At 56.1% G+C, this 17,946-nt stretch overlaps 3 protein-coding genes across 22 annotated transcripts; 2 read left to right on the top strand and 1 right to left on the bottom strand.

Moving 5' to 3' along the window:
* Positions 1-245: 245 nt before the first annotated feature.
* On the bottom strand, positions 246-2,948 carry TMEM190 (transmembrane protein 190). Of its 9 annotated transcripts, none has more exons than XM_056796576.1 (5): positions 1,911-2,350; positions 1,470-1,505; positions 1,105-1,230; positions 795-879; positions 246-596 (listed from the first exon to the last, which is right to left on the bottom strand). In XM_056796576.1, exons 1-5 carry the CDS (start codon positions 2,212-2,214, stop codon positions 311-313), a joined length of 837 nt encoding a protein of 278 aa, XP_056652554.1. In that variant the 5' UTR covers positions 2,215-2,350; the 3' UTR covers positions 246-310. The 9 variants fall into 9 exon arrangements, with proteins under 9 accessions (XP_056652554.1, XP_056652555.1, XP_007506801.3 ...); XM_056796577.1 differs by having other exon boundaries at positions 1,105-1,153; positions 1,470-1,501; XM_007506739.3 differs by lacking the exon at positions 1,911-2,350 and adding an exon at positions 1,584-1,730.
* On the top strand, positions 2,063-10,556 carry IL11 (interleukin 11). 10 transcript variants are annotated; one of them, XM_056796586.1, is made up of 6 exons: positions 2,087-2,189; positions 6,672-6,789; positions 7,911-8,104; positions 9,419-9,505; positions 9,589-9,750; positions 9,949-10,556. In XM_056796586.1, exons 2-6 carry the CDS (start codon positions 6,783-6,785, stop codon positions 10,117-10,119), a joined length of 621 nt encoding a protein of 206 aa, XP_056652564.1. In that variant the 5' UTR covers positions 2,087-2,189; positions 6,672-6,782; the 3' UTR covers positions 10,120-10,556. The 10 variants fall into 10 exon arrangements, with proteins under 10 accessions (XP_056652570.1, XP_056652571.1, XP_056652564.1 ...); XM_056796592.1 differs by lacking the exon at positions 6,672-6,789 and having other exon boundaries at positions 2,063-2,189; XM_056796585.1 differs by lacking the exon at positions 2,087-2,189 and having other exon boundaries at positions 6,599-6,789.
* A 128-nt stretch (positions 10,557-10,684) lies between these two features.
* Positions 10,685-16,050, top strand: LOC130453996 (basic proline-rich protein-like). Of its 3 annotated transcripts, XM_056796568.1 has the most exons (3): positions 10,685-12,007; positions 12,094-12,158; positions 12,244-16,050. In XM_056796568.1, exon 1 carries the CDS (start codon positions 10,914-10,916, stop codon positions 11,949-11,951), a length of 1,038 nt encoding a protein of 345 aa, XP_056652546.1. In that variant the 5' UTR covers positions 10,685-10,913; the 3' UTR covers positions 11,952-12,007; positions 12,094-12,158; positions 12,244-16,050. The 3 variants fall into 3 exon arrangements, with proteins under 3 accessions (XP_056652546.1, XP_056652544.1, XP_056652545.1); XM_056796566.1 differs by having other exon boundaries at positions 12,094-16,050; XM_056796567.1 differs by having other exon boundaries at positions 10,685-12,158.
* The last annotated feature ends 1,896 nt before the right edge of the window (positions 16,051-17,946 follow it).

The raw sequence follows: 17,946 nt of genomic DNA, 5'->3' as shown, positions 1-17,946 counted from the left end.
TCAGAAGGGTCCACAAAAGCCCATGAGTCATCAATCAGTACCCTTGGCCTTCCCTCTGACCCTTTTGCCCCAATCCCCAGGGGGTGCCCAGCTGGCTAGGAGACCATTCCTCAGAGCTCTGGGCCAAGGGAGGCCTGAATAGAAGCTTCTACTGCCTCCATGTCCTTCCGGTACCTGCCCAGCCTAGGAGCTGGCTGCATGGGGCCCCTGGGTGGGCACAGACACACCCCAGGGTCAGGCCAAAAACCAAAGCAAGGGTGACTTTAATCAAGGCTATCTTTTTTCTTGGGCCGCCATGGTGACCCGAATCTCAATCCTCCTCCTCCTCCTCTTCCTCTTCCTCCCTCCTCCTCTCTTCCTCTTCCTGGTCCTCCGACGTATCTTCCGTATCTTCCGAGGTCACCGTGGCGTCGTCGGCGTCGTCGTAAGCCTGTCGAGGGCTACCTCGTGCTAGGAGAGGCGACTGCTCCTTCTTCTGGAGGGAAAAGGAATTAGTGGTGCTATTGGAGACGTTCCCGGAGACTTTTGATTTCCTGAAATGGCTGAGGCGGGCAGGCATCTTCATATTCTTGTATAGGCCGCGGCGTTTGGCCCACCTGGATGAGGAGAGGAGAGGAGCGACCTGGCGCTTAGTCAGCCAGTGGCCTCCAGAGCTTCAGAGTCCCCAAATGAACTGACGACTATCCCCATTTCACAGGCTCGTGGAAGGGTCAGAGGGTGGTCGGGCCACAGGGAGAGCCCCGGACACCCCTCGGGCCGCCTTTGGGCTCCACCCCCCAAGTCCGGGCCCTCACCAGAAGAAGCAGGCGAGAAAGATGAGCAGAAGCAGGCCGATACACGTTAAGCTCAAGGTCCAGAGGTGTTTCTTTCGCATGTTCTCTGGAGACGAGAAGGCAGGCGGGCAAAGGTGCCAGACCCAGCCGTCGGGGGCCCCTCAGCCCCAGCCGTGTCCGGGCTCCCAGCCCGCCTAGGGGGCCCCTTTCAGGCCCCGGGCCTTCTCTCTCCCACGGCTCCCCAGCAAAGCGCCAGCCGTTCCAGCGGGGGCGGGGGGCCCGGAAGGTGCGGCTTTCCAGGCCACAGCACCCCTAGCAGAGCTTCACTCACCGTCCAGCCTCTGGTGGTAGCAGATCCCTTCCTGATAGCAGCAGTGCAGCTGAAGACACAGGGTGGGGTCCTCGATGGCCGCCTGGCCCCCACAGGCTTCCCTGTCCCACATTTTCCCTTGGCAGCCTAGTGGGGGGATGGGGACAAATATCCTCCCACAGGGATCCGAGGGGGGCCGAGCCCCAGCACCTCCCTCAGGGAGCCCAGTACCTTCTGGGAATCCCGCGCTCCAGCCCTCGGTGGAGGCGAGGAACCGAGCGGCGGCCCAGGCCTCTAGCCTCCTCTTGAGGGAGGACCCCAGCCCGCTCCTCCCTCAGGGACCCAGGCAGGGTGCTGGACACGGCCTTCTCCCTCATGCAACTCACTCCGTGGGTAGAAGAACTTTTTGATTCCACTCCTATCTGGAAAAGAAGAGGGGAGCCCTGTTTGGGAGTGGGGAGGGGGCGGCGGCGCGCGCCTCTGCCTCGGGGCCCCCTTACCCTCTCCAGCTCTTCCCATCACCACCAGCAGAAGGCTGAGGGCAGGAATGGCAACAGAGACCATGATCCCCCCAGGATCCCCTAGCTTGGGCTCCTCCTCCTCCCCTGACCTCTGGGGGTCTCTGGGAAGCCTCCCTTTGTGGTAACCCCAGCAACTAGCCTCGCCCCTCCCCTGGCCCAAGAGTCTAGAACCCTCCGGCCACATGGCCATGGCGGCTCTCTCCATGACTACCAGGGTCCTCAAGGACAGGCCCAGGACCCCAACGCCTTCCAGTTCCGCCCTGATGCCCCGCTCTCGCCTCCCGGCCACGCCGGGCTCCCTCTGACCTCTTGGAACCTCCGGCTCCCTTCTAGGTTCTGACAGGGCAGCCTCCCAGCAGAGCAATCTCCATCGCCCGAGGGGCTGTGCGGGGCCTTCCTGAGCCGCAGCTACCAGATGGGGAAACTGAGGCCAGAGGAGGCCACGGCTACTGGGAAGCCACAGACTCCAGGTCCCTCCCTGTTGCTGCATTCTCCTTAATGAGCCCGATGGCGTCTCCTGAGAGGATGGAAGCTCCTTGAGGGCAGGGGCTGCTGGGAAATCCCCTGAAGCTAGCCCAAAGCCTGGTTGGTGACTGAGGCTGGCTAGCATCTGGAGAAGGGGGGTGTGGGGACAGCCTCAGAGGAGCTGGGGGGGTCTGGATCCTTCAGCCCAGGCCCTGGGACACCTCAATGAGCCTGTCCCTTAGGGAGGAGGGGGCTGGGGGACCAGAATGCCTGGGTCTGGGAGAGAGGGGGAGGCCAGGGCCTCAGCACACCTGGGCCCCCCAAAGGAGAAGCAGGCTGGGAATCCACATTTCTGGGTCCCCAGAAAGAAGGTTCAAGGTCCTTGGGACCCTGGGAGGGCAGACAGTGGGGCTTGGGCCGCGGGAAAACTGCAGGAGACACCTGGCCTCATTCAGCGCCAATGGGGAGGCGAGGCTGGCGGTAAGTGCCCCCCACAGTAAACATGTGGGCTCAGGGGCCAGAATCTCCGTCAGAGATGACACAGGGCAGGTCGGAGGGGGCCTGGGGGGGTCATTGGTCCGGCTGGGAAAAGCCAAGACCTCGCCTCAGCCGCGGCCGCCCCGCTTCCTGTGTCAACATCATCCAGGGCCAACTTCCCATTCCTGGGATTCTTCTCAGATCAATGAGGGGGTGGGGGGCTGAGGGCGGGCTCCCTGTGGGGCTGGGCCCTCCGTCACTGCCCCACACCACTAATGACAGGCTGCCGGCCGTCACCCTCTCCTCGGCCCAGACGGCCCCCCGCAGCCTCGGCCGGCAGACACCACGGCCACCACCGGCCGCCTGCTGAGCTGAGCTCACAGCCCACCCCACCTAGGGAGCCCCCAGACCACCCGCCCGCCTGCCCTGCCCACCTTCCTGCCTCCCCCACTCTCTGGGTTTCCCTGGCTGGCCCTGCTTTTCTAGCTCAAGTCTGTCTCTCTGTGTCTCTGTCTCCCTCTCTGTCTCTCCCTTTCTTTCTCCCCCTCCCTGTCTCTGTCTGTCTCTTTCTCCCTGTCTCTCTCTCCTTTTCTGTCTCTTTCTTTCTGTCTCTATTTCTCCCTCCCTTTCTTTCTTTCTCTCTCTCTCTGTCTCTGTCTCCCTCTCTCTCTGTCTCTGTCTCTCTCTCTTCCTCTCTCTCTGTCTCTCTCTCTCTGTCTCTTTCTCCCTGTCTCTCTCCTTTTCTGTCTCCCTCCCTCTCTCTTTTCTGTCTCTCTCCCTCTCTGCCTCTTTCTTTCTGTCTCTATTTCTCCCTCCCTCCCTTTCTCTCTCCTCTCCCCCTCTCTCTCTGTCTCTGTCTCTCTCTGTCTCTCTGTCTCTGTCTCTCTCTGTCTCTCTCCCTCTCTGTCTCTTTCTTTCTGTCTCTATTTCTCCCTCCCTTTCTTTCTCTCTCCTTCCCTCTCTGTCTCTTTCCCTCCCTCTCTTCTCTGTCTCTGTGTCTCTCTCTCCCTCCCTCTCTCTTCTCTCTCTCTCCCTTTATGTCTCTCTCTCTCTGTCTCTGTTTCCAGGTCTCTGCCTTTTTCTGGCTCCCAGGAGATGGGGGATCTCTGGCAGTTTCTCCATCAGCCCATGGGCCACTCAGGCTGTTTTTGGTCTCTTTGTGTCTCCTCCTTGGATTCTCAACACCCATCCCCAAGAATGATCTTGGGCAAGTCTCTGCCTCCCTGCCTCTCCTATGGGCCCTCTTTGGATGGGCTGATTTTTAAGGTCTCCTTGCCCTTAGTTTTCCCCTCTGTAAAATGGTCCCCTCCAGGACTCTCTGATTTGTAAGCATCCTTCTGGCAGGCTCCAAGGGCCAGCCCCTCCCCCCCTCCTCAGAGCTGGAGCTGGACCCCCAGGGAACCAGGCCAGGTCCCTCCCACCCCCCCAGCAGCGAATCCCCCTGCCTCTGGCCCTGAGTCACTTTGATTACTGACCCGAGGTGGGGGTGGGGGGGATGACATGGACGTCAGAGCTGATGCAGCCTCTGACCCCCCACACTGACTCAGCCACCGGAAACTGCCCCCTGAGGGGTGGAGGCCAGGAGAGCAGGAGGCTGGTGGTCAGAATGGGGCCTCCCCTACTCTGCCTCGGTTTCCCTCGGCATTTGGGAAGGTTGGGAGGATGTGATCACCTGACCTATGAGATCATGTCCCAGGCGGGGGTTCCCTGACATCATCTTCCCCAGGACCCCCCACAAGGGCTGCCGACAGCCAGACCCTCCTGGCCTTGTCCCCCCCCCTCCCTCTCCACCAGGGACTGGGCCAGGGGACCCCCCCAAACAACTTCCATGTCCCCCTGCTTCCCTGAAGTGGGACTCTGCCACCCCAGGACAGTGTTTCTGTCTCCTGGTTCTTCAGGTCACTGTTTCTTTGGCTCTGGCTCAGCCAGATACTCTCAGGCCTTCCACCCTGCCTCTGTCTGTCTGTCTGTCTCCTTGTCCCGGGCTCCCAGGGCTCCTGGGCCTCTCTGGACCTCCCCAGACCCAGAATCCCCAGGATCTGTGTCTCATCATCTCCCTGTCTCCACCCCAAGCTGCCAGCTCCATCTCTCTGGCTGCCCCTTCCTCAGGCTCCCGCTGGCTTGTTCTTCCTTGGTTTGCACATCTCTTCCCCATCACCATCTCTGAGAGTTTCCCTGGTGTTCTTTGTCTCTCTGAGCCCAGGGCTTTCTCTCTCCCACTGAATCCTGCCATCTTGGAGCCTCTCTCTGTCTGTGTCTGTCCCCCTGTCAGTCTACCTGTCTCAGTCTGTCTCCGTCTCCCTCTGTCTCTGTCTGTCCCCACCTCTGTCTGTCTCTCTGTCCCTCCCTCCCTCTCCCTCTCTGTCTCTGTCCCCATCTCTGTCTCCCTCTCTGTCTCTCTGTCTCTGTCTGTCCCCATCTCTGTCTCTCTCTGTCTCTTTGTCCCTCCCTCCCTCTCCCTCTTCCTCTCTGTCCCCATCTCTGTCTCTCTCTGTCTGTCCCCATCTCTGTCTCTCTGTCTCTGTCTGTCCCCATCTCTGTCTCTGTCTGTCCCCATCTCTGTCTCTCTGTGTCTCTTTGTCCCTCCCTCCCTCTCCCTCTTCCTCTCTGTCTCTCTCTGTCTCTGTCTGTCCCCATCTCTGTCTCTCTCTGTCTCTGTCTGTCCCCATCTCTGTCTCCCTCTCTGTCTCTCTGTGTCTCTTTGTCCCTCCCTCCCTCTCCCTCTTCCTCTCTGTCTCTCTCTGTCTCTGTCTGTCCCCATCTCTCTCTCTCTCTGTCTCTGTCTGTCCCCATCTCTGTCTCCCTCTCTGTCTCTGTCCCTCCCTCCCTCTCCCTCTCTGTCTCTGTCCCCATCTCTGTCTCCCTCTCTGTCTCTCTGTCTCTGTCTGTCCCCATCTCTGTCTCTCTCTCTGTCTCTGTCTGTCCCCATCTCTGTCTCCCTCTCTGTCTCTCTCTGTCTCTTTGTCCCTCCCTCCCTCTCCCTCTTCCTCTCTGTCTCTGTCTGTCCCCATCTCTGTCTCTGTCTGTCCCCATCTCTGTCTCTCTCTCTGTCTCTGTCTGTCCCCATCTCTGTCTCTCTGTCTCTGTCTGTCCCCATCTCTGTCTCTGTCTGTGCCCATCTCTGTCTCCCTCTCTGTCTCTCTCTGTCTCTTTGTCCCTCCCTCCCTCTCCCTCTCTGTCTCTGTCCCCATCTCTGTCTCCCTCTCTGTCTCTCTGTCTCTGTCTGTCCCCATCTCTGTCTCTCTCTCTGTCTCTGTCTGTCCCCATCTCTGTCTCTCTCTGTCTCTGTCTGTCCCCATCTCTGTCTCTGTCCCCATCTCTGTCTCTCTGTCTCTTTGTCCCTCCCTCCCTCTCCCTCTTCCTCTCTGTCTCTGTCTGTCCCCATCTCTGTCTCTGTCTGTCCCCATCTCTGTCCCCATCTCTGTCTCTCTGTCTCTTTGTCCCTCCCTCCCTCTCCCTCTTCCTCTCTGTCTCTCTCTGTCTCTGTCTCTGTCCCTATCTCTGTCTCCCTCGGGCCCCTCAGCCCCGGCTTCAGCTCCTGTGGTAGGAGTCCCTCAGTCCTGGGCGCTGTCTCTGGCCGGGCTGGCTCCTCCTTCCCCTCGGGCTCTCCCAGGCCCTCCCTGGGCCTTTCTCCCCAGGCTGCCCTGGGGCGCTTGGCTCCCAGCTGTCCCTCTCCCTCCATTCTCCTCTGCTGCTGCCTCAGTCTTCTCCAGGGTGTCTGGGCAGCTCCCTCCCTCTGGTCCCCAGCCCCGGCTCTCTCTTGGGGCCTCAGTGTCTCTGGCCGGGGGTGGGAGGCTCCTGGAGGTCCCCTTGGGGCCCCCCAAGTATCCCGGCTCAGCCTCCCCCTTCCCCTCCTCCCCCTGCTCCTGCTCAGGCCGGGCCGGGGCCGGGGCTGGGGCTGGGGAGAGTGACTCAGTATGTGTCAGGCTCCCCTCCCTGCCCCCCTTCTTCCCTCCCCTCCCCTCCCCTCCCGAGCGGGCGGTGGCTAGGCCCTGGCCCCTGCCCCAGCCCCTACCCGGCTGAGCCTGGTCCCAGCCCCCTATATAACCCCCCGGCCTCACTCTCATGCTCCTTTACTCCCCAACTCTCTCTCTCCCTCTCCCTCTCGCTCTCTCCCTCTCCCAGCCAGGCAACCCTACCCAACAGGCTGCCACATGCCTCCCCCCCCCCTCCATCTGGCCTGCCTGACCCCAGGGTCCCCTGACACCAAGTAAGGCCAGCCTGTGAGTGTGGGCTATGGACAGTAAGTTCCCTCCAGTTCAGGGGGGAGGGCAGGGCGGGCTGGAGGGAGATGAATGAACCCGGAGGCAGGGAGGCTGAAGGGGAGGGAGCCACAGACTGAGGCACGGAGGGGGGAGCCACAGAGAGCCCAGGAGGCCAGGCAGGGCTCAGAGACCCAAGAGGGCCAGAGACAGGGCCCAGGCTCAGGGTGACAGGCAAAGGGGAGGAGATGGGAGGGGAAGGAGGCTGGGCTGTGGGGGAGCCTCTGATTGGCCACCTTGGCCAGGAGGGGGTGGGGGTTCCCCCAGGGCTGAGCCTAGGGCTCAGGCTTGGGACGGGGGTGAGGCGGGCAGCTCGGGCCTCTCTCGCTCTCCGGGTCTCTGTGGCCCGCCCGGCCTCAGTAGTTTGCTGGCCGTCTGTAGCGTCCCTCCCCATTGCCTAGCGTGCGCCCCGTCTCTGCTGGCCGCAGTCCCTTCCTCGCCAAGGCCCTCGGGGGTCGGCTGCTCTTTCTGTCCCTCTCTGCCTCAGTCTCTCCGCCTCGCTCGCTCGCTCGCTCTCCATCTCTGAGTCTCCCCCATGCTCCGCGTGGCTCCTACGGTGTGGGGAGGCAGCTGAGCCCGCGCCTGGGGCTGTGGAGGGGGGAGGGCGCCGGGCCGCTGCCCCCGCAGTCTGGGTCTAGGACCCGGGCCGGGGCGGGGGGGGGGGGGGGGGGGGACTTGGGCCGAGACCCAGACACCGAGAGAGCTGAATAGTCGGAACCAGAGACAGCCCCTGGCGGGGTCTCCCCGCTGCTCCCGGATCCCCGGAGGGCCAGGGGTGTGGGTGTGTGCGGACCGGGGAGGGGGGGAGCAGGGGGCAGGTCGTGGCCTGCGCCTCCCCCCACCCCCCCTTAGGGCCGGGATTCCGGCGTCCGGGGGCGGAGGGAGACGCCCGGCCCGTCTGCTCGCCCCGGGCCGCGTCTGCTCTGCTGGGCGGGGCCCCCCTGCCTTCCAGGGAGGAGGGGAGGGCGCCAGATCCTTAGGCCGCCCCCTCAGGGCCCCGGCTTCCGCCCGAGCGGCCCCCAGGCCTCCCAGCTCCTGGGACCCAGGAGTCCCGGTCCCCCTCTCCCCATCTCTCCCCGTTCGGGGCTGTTTCCTCCCCCAGGTTTGTGTCGCGTGGTCCTGGCCGTGCTAAGCCTGTGGCCCAGTCGAGCTGGGGCCTCTGCGCCCCCACTGCCGCCCGGGACTCCCCGAGGCGCCCCTGTCCCAGGCGCAGGCGAGTCCCGAGCTGAGCTGGACAGCGCCGTGCTCCTGTCCCGGGGGCTGCTGCGAGACACCCGGCAGCTCGCTGCGCAGCTGGTGAGAGCCCGCCCCCTCTCGCGTCCGCCCTCCCTTCCTCGGCTCGCCTAGCAAGGAAGGAGAGCGGGAGACCAGAGACCCAGAGAGGCGGGGCGGGAGACAGAGACCCCCGAGACCCCCGAGGCCGAGAGGTGGGTCGCAGAAAGGCGAGGCACGGAGAGGAAGAGAGGCACAGAGACGGACGGAGGCAGAGACACGCAGAGAAACGGGCGGGAGGGGGGAGGTCGGCAGGAGAGACACGGGGAGGAAGAGAGACAGAGACTCGCAGAGACCGAGAGGTGGGTCGGCAAAGGCGCAGGCAGGCGAGACACCAAGAGGAAGAGAGATAGATCGAGACACGCAGAAACACGGGTGGGAGGGGAGAGGGGGAGGGGAGGCCGGCACATACGCAGGAAGGCGAGACACCGAGACACGGGGAGGGAGAGAGACAGAGACAGGCACAGAGACACTCGGAGACCGAGAGGTGGGTCGGCAAAGACGAGACACCGGGAGGAAGAGAGATAGACCGAGACACGCAGAAACACGGGCAGGGAGGGGAAGGGAGGCCCGCAAATACGCAGGAAGTCGAGACACCGAGACACCGGGAGGAAGAGAGACAGACAGGCACAGAGACACTCAGAGACAGAGAGGTGGGTCGGCAAATACGCAGGAAGACGAGACACGGAGAGGAAGAGAGATAGACCGAGACACGCAGAAACACGGGCGGGGAGGGGGGAGGGGGAGGGGAGGCCGGGAGAGAGGCAGAGACAGGCACAGAGACACTCAGAGACGGAGAGGTGGGTCGGCAAAGACGAGACACCGAGAGGAAGAGAGACGGAGAAAGCTAGACAGACGGGCGGACAGAGCCGGGGACACTCGGAGACCCAGGGCGGGGGCGGGAGGCGGGGCGGGCGAGCCAGGAAGCTGGCCAGAGACCCAGAGACTGGCTTGGAGGGCGGGCTCCCAGGGCCCCATCAGACTGACAGAAACAGGTTGCCAAGGAAACGCTCAGGGCCAGAGAGGCAGAGCTAGGTGGCCAGAGAGCTTAGAGATAAACAGACGCGGCGGCGGCGGCGGAGGGGCAGCCACAGAGCCTGCGAGGTGGGTGAGGGGCCGTTCCGGGACAGGGCCGGAGCCCGGGCCCCAGCCGGCCGCTGGGCAGGCTACAGAGACGAATGGGGAGAGACAGACATTCCGAAAGAGACCGAGAGACTCGGGCTGGGAGAGGGGCGGGGGAGGCAGAGAACCACATTCAAAGCGGGGGGAGGGGGGCTCCTGAATGATGGGCCTGGGGGAGGGGGCGCCCCTGCTCATTTATCCCCCCACCCCCCGCAGAAAGCCAAGTTCCCCGCAGAGGGAGATCACAGTTTGGAGACTCTGCCCACCCCTGGGATGAGCTTGGGGGCAATGGGTGCCCTGCAGGTGAGCGGGCTCGGCGGGGGGCGGGGCGGGGCGGGGGCGGGGCCAGGCCGGGTCTCTGACGGCCGGCCCGGCCCCTCTGCCAGCTCCCCAGTGTGCTGACCCGTCTGCGGACGGATCTCCTCTGCTACCTTTGGCACGTCCACTGGCTGCGCCGAGCCGGGGGCCCCGCGCTGCGGAGCCTGGACCCGGAGCTGGGGGCTTTACAAGTGAGGCTGGACCGGCTGCTCAAGAGACTGCAGATGCTGGTAGGCCTTGGCCATGGAATCCTCTTGGCCCTCCCCCATCTCTAAGCCAGGCCTGGGGCCCCCCCACCGAGGCGAGCGCCCGGAAGCCCCTCCCCCATCCCCAGGCACTCCAGCCCGAGCTGGGAACCCTGGACCCCAAGGCCTGGCTCCCCTGCCTGCCTGCCGGCTTGCTGACTCGTGTCCATCCTCTCCCCGCAGATGGCTCGGCTCTCCCTGCCCAAGCCTCCGCCCGAAGCCCCAGCCCCGCCCCTGGCCCCCCCTGGGTCCACCTGGGGGGGGATCCAGGCTGCCCACGCCGTGCTGGGCGGGCTGCACCTCACCCTGGACTGGGCCGTGAGGGGCCTGCTGCTGCTGAAGGCTCGACTGTGACCTCGCCAAAGGGAAGAGGAGAAGACTGGGCCTCGGCCTGCCTCCCTTCATGCCCTGTTTAATTTATTTATTTATTGGGGGCCGCGCTCTGGGCCCCCCAGAGTTGTCCCCGCCTCCTCCTCCCTGTGTGCCCCTTCCCCGCCTCCGCCTCCCGTGTACAGGACCTTGGACAGCAATGCCTTATATTTATAGCTATTTATTGGGGGGAGGGGCTGCTGGGGGACCCTGGGGGAGCCTCGGACTTCCGGCCCCTCTCTGGTCTGGGTTCCCTTCCCACCTCTAAGTTATTTAAGTTATCCCTTTCCTTAGGGCGGCGCCTGGCCTCTGTCAGCCAGCTGGCCCAGCTTCGAACCCTATTTATTGTAGTTCTTTTTCCTTGTGTTTTGTACAAAAGAAATGTAAGAGACAAAGTTGGATCAATAAAAATTGGCATCTTCTCTCTGGCTCCAGGGTTTGGACTGGGGGTCCCTGAGTGGGGAGACTAGGGGGGGGGGGAGCACCTTCCCTGACCCTGTTCTCCGAAGGGCCCCAAGCTTAAAGGCTCCCTCCCCAGGCCAGAAGGAAACCTTCCTGACTTGCTGAGTAAGAGCTGGAGGCCAAATTCAAACAGAAGTCCCTCAGCTGACCCCATCCAGGCCCCTTGATCTAGGGCTGCAGCTGAATCCCTGAAGGGCAAGGGCCAAGCTCCCCAAGCAGACAGGCACCCTCTAGGGTAAACCGAGGGTTCCGGGGCTCCAGATCCACTCTAACCCTCTCACTGTCCAGGACTAGTCAGGGAGAGTCAGGCCCAGAGCATGGAGATCATGCTGGGCCAAAGGCACCTCAGGGAGAGCAACAGCCTGTGGCCCGGCTCTCCAGAGTCCCTTTATAGGGGGCCCTGGTGGCTCCTGGAGGTTCCCCTGAAAAGGCAAAGGGGGCCTGGGGAGGCTGCAACAGCCTCAAGCTACAGCCCTGCTCAAAGACTTCAGAGCTTTCCCCAGAGCCCCTGCCTAGAATGGGGGCTGCCTGTCCTTCCCTCTCCAGAGCTAGCTGAGCAGCGGGCCTTGGGCTTTGGCTCTGAGCTCTGCAGGAAAGGCCCCGGGGCGCCTCCTGAGATAGGCCCAAACTTTCGGGTGCCCCTACACCCCCTTTGTGGCCAGGGGCTGGAGAGGGCCTTCCTCCGGGGTGCTGCCCCCTTCTTCCTTGTCCTGCCTTGCATGGGACCCGGGCAATGCTGCCAGCTGGCCCCCCCTGACCCTCCTGACCCATGCATGAGGTCACAACGGGGGCCTCCTGGCTGTGTTACGCCTGGGAGGCTGCCCCTTCTTAGCTCAGCTGTCCCAGAGAGCCATAGCCAGTCTGCCCTCCCCGCAGAGAGTATCCTGGCCCTCCTCCAGCAGCCCCCTCCACCCCCACCCCAGAGCCCTGATCTTCAGGCGCACCGAGACTCCCTGAGCCCAATGAAACCCCGGAAACCCTCACCAGGTGGGGCCCCGGCCTGGGGGGCTGCAGGGCTGCAGGGGAGCCCCCGGGGGCCGGCCAGCCCCCAGCTCCGGCCTGCTTCCTCCCTGCTCACAGTTGTCCTGCCTGGAGAGCTCCACCTGCCGGAAGAGGAAGTGGAAGCGGAACTGTCCTTCCCGCTGTGCTTCCCCAAGCCTGGCCCGCTGCAGAGAGCCGTGGTGGAGGGCAACTACCCGCCCCTCGGGCCGTTCACGGCCATGTTTGAGAGCGACTTTGTCCAGGTGACCCCAGGCAGGCCAGTGGGCCCAGCTGGGGGAGGGCTGGGAGATGAGATGGGGGAGGGCTGGTCCTGGACACCCAGCACGCCAGAGTCCCCTGGGTTGCTTCCTTAGATCAGAGCCCAGACTTTTCGGGAGGAGCACCCCGGGGAGCCTAGTGGAAGTGGAAGGTAAAGGACGCCCCCCTCCCCCCTGCTCCCCTGCTCTCTGGCTCGGGGCTCTTCCAGAGGCCTAACCCGGTCCCGAATCCCCCCAGGGCAGCCGAGCGTCACCATCCGGACCCTCTTCAGACGTATTTCCAGCACTCTAAGCCGGTCCAAGGTACTAGGGAGGCTGGGACTGACTGTCAGGCCAGCTGGGCCCGGCCCAGAGGCCCGGCGTGACTCCTCCCCCCTGCCCTTGCCAGGCTGCCTCACCAGCGGAGACGTCCTCTTCAGGGCCCTCCAGGCCACCCTCCCAAGAGCACCCCCAGGAGAGGGGCACTGCCAACAACCTTTGGAGCTTGTGTAGGCATGACTTAGACAGAAAAGGGGACACAACACGCAGATTAGGGGAGCACAGAACAGCCTGCCTCTTAGACCTAGAAAGGTCTCATTTCTCAAATGACGAGAGAATTGGTTTGCAAACTGTAAGGACTGAATACTATTTCTACCCAGATATTATATATTTTATAAGGTTTATGGGAAAGGGTAGACAGCCATTCCTGTAAGTAACCTGACCACGTGGGCCCTAGCCTGCAAGCCTCTTCCTCCTTCCCTTCACCTGTTCCCGGCTTCTTCCTAACTCCTTCTCTTCTCAGTTCTCTCCCTCTCAAGCCCCAAAGCCTCGACTTTTCTTGACCTACCGTAGCATGTAGAGGGACCGAACCTGGCACAACTGTATTATCTCAGGAATGTTTGATGGACGGGTCAAGTGACTCAGAAGGGGGAGGGAATGAACTTCCTTGACACAAAACATACAAGAAGACAAGTCATTCCCCAATTGATAAATGGTCAAAGAAGAAGGTCAGGGAGGTTTGGAAGAACTCCAAGGGATCTAGAATCATGGGAAAAACTGTTCCTCAATCACTGCTGATTAGAGAAATGCACATTAAGACACCTCTGAGGTATCACCTCACACTTAACAGAAATGACAAACACTGGAGGGAGTAATGGAAAAATAGGTAAACTAAGGAACTGCTGATGAAGGAGCCAACGGATCTAACCAATTTGGAGAACAGTTTGAAACCAGGCCCAAAGGGCCATCAAACAGCATATCCTTTGACTCAGTGATACCACTCCTGGGTCTGTATCCCAAAGACATCAGAGAGAATGGAAAAAGAAAACAACCCATGTGGACACAAATATTTCTAGCAGCTCTTTTTGTGGTGGCAAAGAACTGGAAACTGAAGGGGTGTCCATCAACTGGGGAATGGCTGAACTAATTGTGGTAAATGATGGCGATGGAATCCCGTTGTGGGTTTTAAAAAATTTTTTTACCTTCTGCCTTAGAATAGATACTCCATCTAGCATGTTTCTTTGCTTCTGTCCTTGCACTTATAAGATGGAGCTAGTGCATTTGGTCAGCTAACTGCTTCACAGAGTGTTAAATTTATTAAGATTAGCAAAGTTTCAAGCTAGATAGCACAGTAGATAGAGTCAAGCCTAGACTAGGCTGGAGGTCCTAGGTTCAAATCTGGCCTCAGACACTTCCTAGCTATGTGTCCCTGGGCAAGTCACTTCACCCTGTAAGAAAACCCTCTGAGGACAGATAATATACCAGAGGTGAAAGCGGGGAGAGGCAAAGATGGGCACCTCAAAATTTGGGGTACTTGAGGTTACAGAGAACCTCCCCCAAAAACCCCATACTCTCTTCCGGGGCCTCTCACTCTTACAAAGATATCTGACTGCGTTATTTAACTAAAGATGAATTTAATAACAAGTTTGGATTGGGAAGGTATCAGGGTAGAGGGAATAGGGATTTCCCTATACTTTGTCACAGATGGGGTTTGAGTCTCTCTCAGCTTTTTGAACTGAGGTCAGGCCTCACAGGCTGGTGAAGGGTTTCTTTTATTCCTGTCTATGCTAATCTATGCTAGATTTCTTAAATTCAAAGTCTTTAGCAATAGACAGCAAGAGGAAGAAAATAGTCTGACTTTCAGAGCTGGTTGGGCCTGTCTCTTCAGGCTAGCACCCCTACAGACAGGCCTTAAGTTCCAGCTGCTCCCCTTAAATCCCTTTGCTTGATGACACGATCCATAGGAATCCAGGTAGAGCACACAGTTGGGAAAAATCTACAAATAGAGGTACTTCTATCCCGAGACAAGGAGAAAGCATTCTTTCTAGTCCAATGGCCAGGAAAGAGTCCCCTCAAGAGCAACTGTCACTCTCCAAGTCTCCCCCAACCCCCTCCAACTGCCTTCGCTGTCAATATCTTCACTCTAACATTCCAACTTCTGTCTGCTCCACCTCAGTGACAGAAATTCCAAAGCTTAATTCAGTTTTCCTTTCCACAATCCCCATTTTTTTGTTGTGACCGTCCCAAGGTCACTTATATTTATTATGCTTACCAAGCTACTAAATCTACTTTCTACCTACTCCCCCTATTCTATGCTAATCTTATCTAATCTAAGGAATTTTATGCAGGAAAGTTTTGGGTAAGGGGGTAGTTTTGGGGTTTTACAATAAATTCAGTACAATAAATGTTTGAACAAAACCATTACAAAGAAATTTGAATTGCAATGCTAATATTACTTACTCTTGCTAAGTTAAACTAGTACAAACATTTTTTCCTGTTTTATTTACCTATAATTATTTGCAAACTATTTTATCTCTATATGTTTCCATTAAACACAATTTCAGCATCAGCTTTACAATAAACAATTAAAAGTGCACTATCTGCAAATGTAGCTTAAATCTATTCCTAAGTATAACTGTGTATGCTATGCTTAATTTCACTTACTCCTAATCTATTCCCTACTTATTATAACTATTCTCTAAGTCCTTAGTCTATAACTTAATCTTATGTACAATGTATATACATGCTATGTTACATATTTATAGGCCCTCCCACTACATTACTAACCTACTTATAGTATATATATTATTTACGGAGGTTATTTATATATAGTACAATAATATACATTGTTCTCGTATCCTGATGTCAGTCAAATAGAAATATCTATTGATCTTTCGATTTGCCCAAGACCTTATGGAACTAACTAACTAGATATATATTTTTTTTTCATAAATGCAATTTCAGACACTCATTTATTTATACAAGGTCTCCTAATATATGTCAGTTTGTGATTTTGTGATTTATGTCTAATAGTGTTGTGTGGAATGGATATTTATTAAGTTTCTTCCACTTCTCATGTTGACTGATGGATCTCTTCTTTCTTCCAAGTATGTAGTGTTGCATGCTATTTCTCTAATATGTGAAATTAATTTTGTTTTATGCTTTCAACACACTCAGTCTTACATATAAGTCCAGTTTTACGTCTGTCCTTTTCTTGTATAAACAAATGTGCAAAGTTCAAAGTCTTAGCTGTCCGTTTCAGGTTTTTTTCTCTTTGTTTCTTCTTTCTGGCAGCTTTTCTTGTTGCTTTTGTCTAATTATCTTCTTCTTCTATGACTGTTACAGTGATGTTGGATTTTTCTGGTTTTATGTGGGAAGAGTGGAACCATGAGTCTTTCCCTGCAATTTTTATAGCTGTCAGGGTAGTAAGCAATACATTGTGTGGTCCAAACAATTTTATGTTTGTAGCTAGTTTTCTATTGAAATTTTTTGTGTATACTTTGTCTTCTGGTTTAATGTTGTGCAAACTGTAATCCAGGGATACTGTTTGTTGTATCAAGCCCATTTTGTGCAACTCTGCTATTCTTGTTTGTAAAGCTTGTATATATTTTGTTAATTAACAATCTACTCCTATCATTGCAATGTATGCTTGTTTACAAGTCTTTCTTTGCCAAATTGCGTGTCTGTATAGCATATCAAATGGAGAGATGGGCAGATCTCCATTGGGTCTTGTTCTAAGATGGAACAGAACTAATGGTAGAATGTCTGTCCATTTTAAGTGTTTCTGCACAAAATTTTCCTATTAATGTTTTGATGTCTTTATTTAATCTCTCCTCTTGCCCTGAACTTTGGGGATGATACAGTGTGTGGCATGTTGCTTGTATTCCTAGATTTTTATCAATTTCATTTAATATTGATTGAGTAAAGTGACTTCCATGGTCTGAGTCCAATTTTGTGGGAATCACAAATCCAGGTATGATTTCTTTTAATGGGATTTTGACCACAAAAGCTGAGTTGTTCTTTTTGGCAAGAAAATCTTCTGGCCATCTAGTCAGTCTGTCTATGATCACAAGGCAATACTTAAATCCTTTGTTTTTCGGCATGTTGATAAAATCTATCTGTATGCATTCAAATGGAGTATATGCTAAGGGACGACCTCCTAACCCTTTGGTCTTATGAACTCCCTGATTGAACTACATACAAATTTTACATTTTTGACAAACTCTTATGGCATATGAGGATATTCCTGGTGCAGTCCAACATCGTCTCGCTGAATCGATCACGGCTTGGGTTCCAGAGTGTCCTTCTGCATGTATTGCTTTGCACATGTGATAGAATAAGGTTCTAGGCAGGATGGGTTTGCCTAGTAGTGAAAACCATATGCCCCTTATTTGTTTTGTCCCCAAGTTCTCTTTTAGAGGGCACAAGAATTCCAAATAATAATTTTTGTTTATTTTTAAATTTTATTTAATTAGATGATTTAGAATAATTTTCCATGGTTACAAGACTCATGTTACTTCCATTCCATCTCCCCATCCCCTCCCATATCTGACATGTAATCCCACTGGGTTTAACATGTGCCATCGATCAAGATCCATTTCCTTATTATTAATATTTGCACTAGGGTGATCTTTTGGAGTCTACTTTCCCAGTCATAGCCCCACCAACCCATGTGATCAAGCAGTTGTTTTTCTTCTGTGTTTCTTTTCACACAGTGCTTCCTCTGGATGTGGATAGCATCTTTCTCATATGTCCCTCTGAATAGTTGTGGATGATTGCATTGCTGCTAGTAGAGAAGTCCATTACATTCGATTGTGCCACAGTGTATCCGTCTCTGTGTACAATGTTCTCCTGGTTTTGCTCCTTTCACTCTGCATCAATTCCTGGAGGTCGTTTCAGTTCACATGGAATCCCTCCAGTTCATTATTCCTTTGAGCACAATAGTATTCCATCACCAACATATACCACAATTTGTTCAGCCATTCTCCAAGGAGAGAATTGGAACTCAAAAAAATTTTTTTTAAACAAATGTTAAAATGTTTTCATGTGTAACTGAGGAAAAGAAAATAAAACTGGAATAAAAGGTATCGATACAACTTTTAAAAAATGCCAGGTTAAACAAGGCCACAAATATTCACCAATTCAGAAAATAAGGAAACCATGTGTCATGCCTGACCCCAGTGTAAGATTTTTCATTTTCTGCCCCAGCTGAAGGACTAACGAATGATCACAGTATGAGGGAGTATATATTAGCTGGTCATCTCCTTTCTAGAGGAGAACATGAAGAGACTTGAGGAATGCCTCTCCCCACTCCAGATCACTGGGGACAATGAAGCATTCCCAAGGGAAAGATAAGCAAGGCTCAGATGGCAGAGAAATTCTCTGAGGTGGAAGAGGGGAGAAATGACTCATATCAGAAGGCTACACAACAGTTCCATAGAGGATGAAAGGAAGGAATGGGACACTTGCTTGGTCAGAATTCAACGGAGAGCTGAGGTTCTTCCTGGAGAGGACGCTGGGTGCTCTGAGGAGGAAGCGAGGGCTTGTCCTCCAAAGAATGATAGCAGAGAGCCCCAGCAGCTGCCAGGGAAGGCATCCTTCCGGAATGGTCAAAAAAAGAAGAGTTATAATTGGTGACTCCCAGCTCAGGGATACCAAGGCTGCTGATAAGGAGCCGGATACAGTCAAGAGATAACAGAGACCCTCCCAAGGTTTCTCAGAATGGGCGACAATGACCTTCTTCTGGGCATTTCCATGAACACTGATGTTATTAGTTCCACAAGGAACCTAAGAAGGTCTGCCAAAGATGGCAAGAAATGAAGGACCAGACTTG

This window comes from Monodelphis domestica, chromosome 4 (genome assembly GCF_027887165.1).
Source record: "Monodelphis domestica isolate mMonDom1 chromosome 4, mMonDom1.pri, whole genome shotgun sequence".
In the NCBI taxonomy this organism is placed as follows: domain Eukaryota; kingdom Metazoa; phylum Chordata; class Mammalia; order Didelphimorphia; family Didelphidae; genus Monodelphis; species Monodelphis domestica.
The sequence above is the reverse complement of the archived record's forward strand: the minus strand, read 5'-3'. Positions and strand labels throughout refer to the sequence as shown.

Coding starts and splice junctions, on each gene's coding strand:
- TMEM190 (XM_056796576.1), bottom strand. CDS start 2,214: ATGCTAGCCAGCCTCAGTCACCAACCAGGCTTTGGGCTAGCTTCAGGG. Junction 880..1,104: donor CTACCACCAGAGGCTGGACG/GTGAGTGAAGCT, acceptor TCTCGTCTCCAG/AGAACATGCGAAAGAAACAC. Junction 597..794: donor TTTCTCGCCTGCTTCTTCTG/GTGAGGGCCCGG, acceptor CTCCTCATCCAG/GTGGGCCAAACGCCGCGGCC.
- IL11 (XM_056796586.1), top strand. Junction 9,506..9,588: donor GGGCAATGGGTGCCCTGCAG/GTGAGCGGGCTC, acceptor CCCCTCTGCCAG/CTCCCCAGTGTGCTGACCCG. Junction 9,751..9,948: donor TCAAGAGACTGCAGATGCTG/GTAGGCCTTGGC, acceptor CTCTCCCCGCAG/ATGGCTCGGCTCTCCCTGCC.
- LOC130453996 (XM_056796568.1), top strand. CDS start 10,914: ATGGAGATCATGCTGGGCCAAAGGCACCTCAGGGAGAGCAACAGCCTG.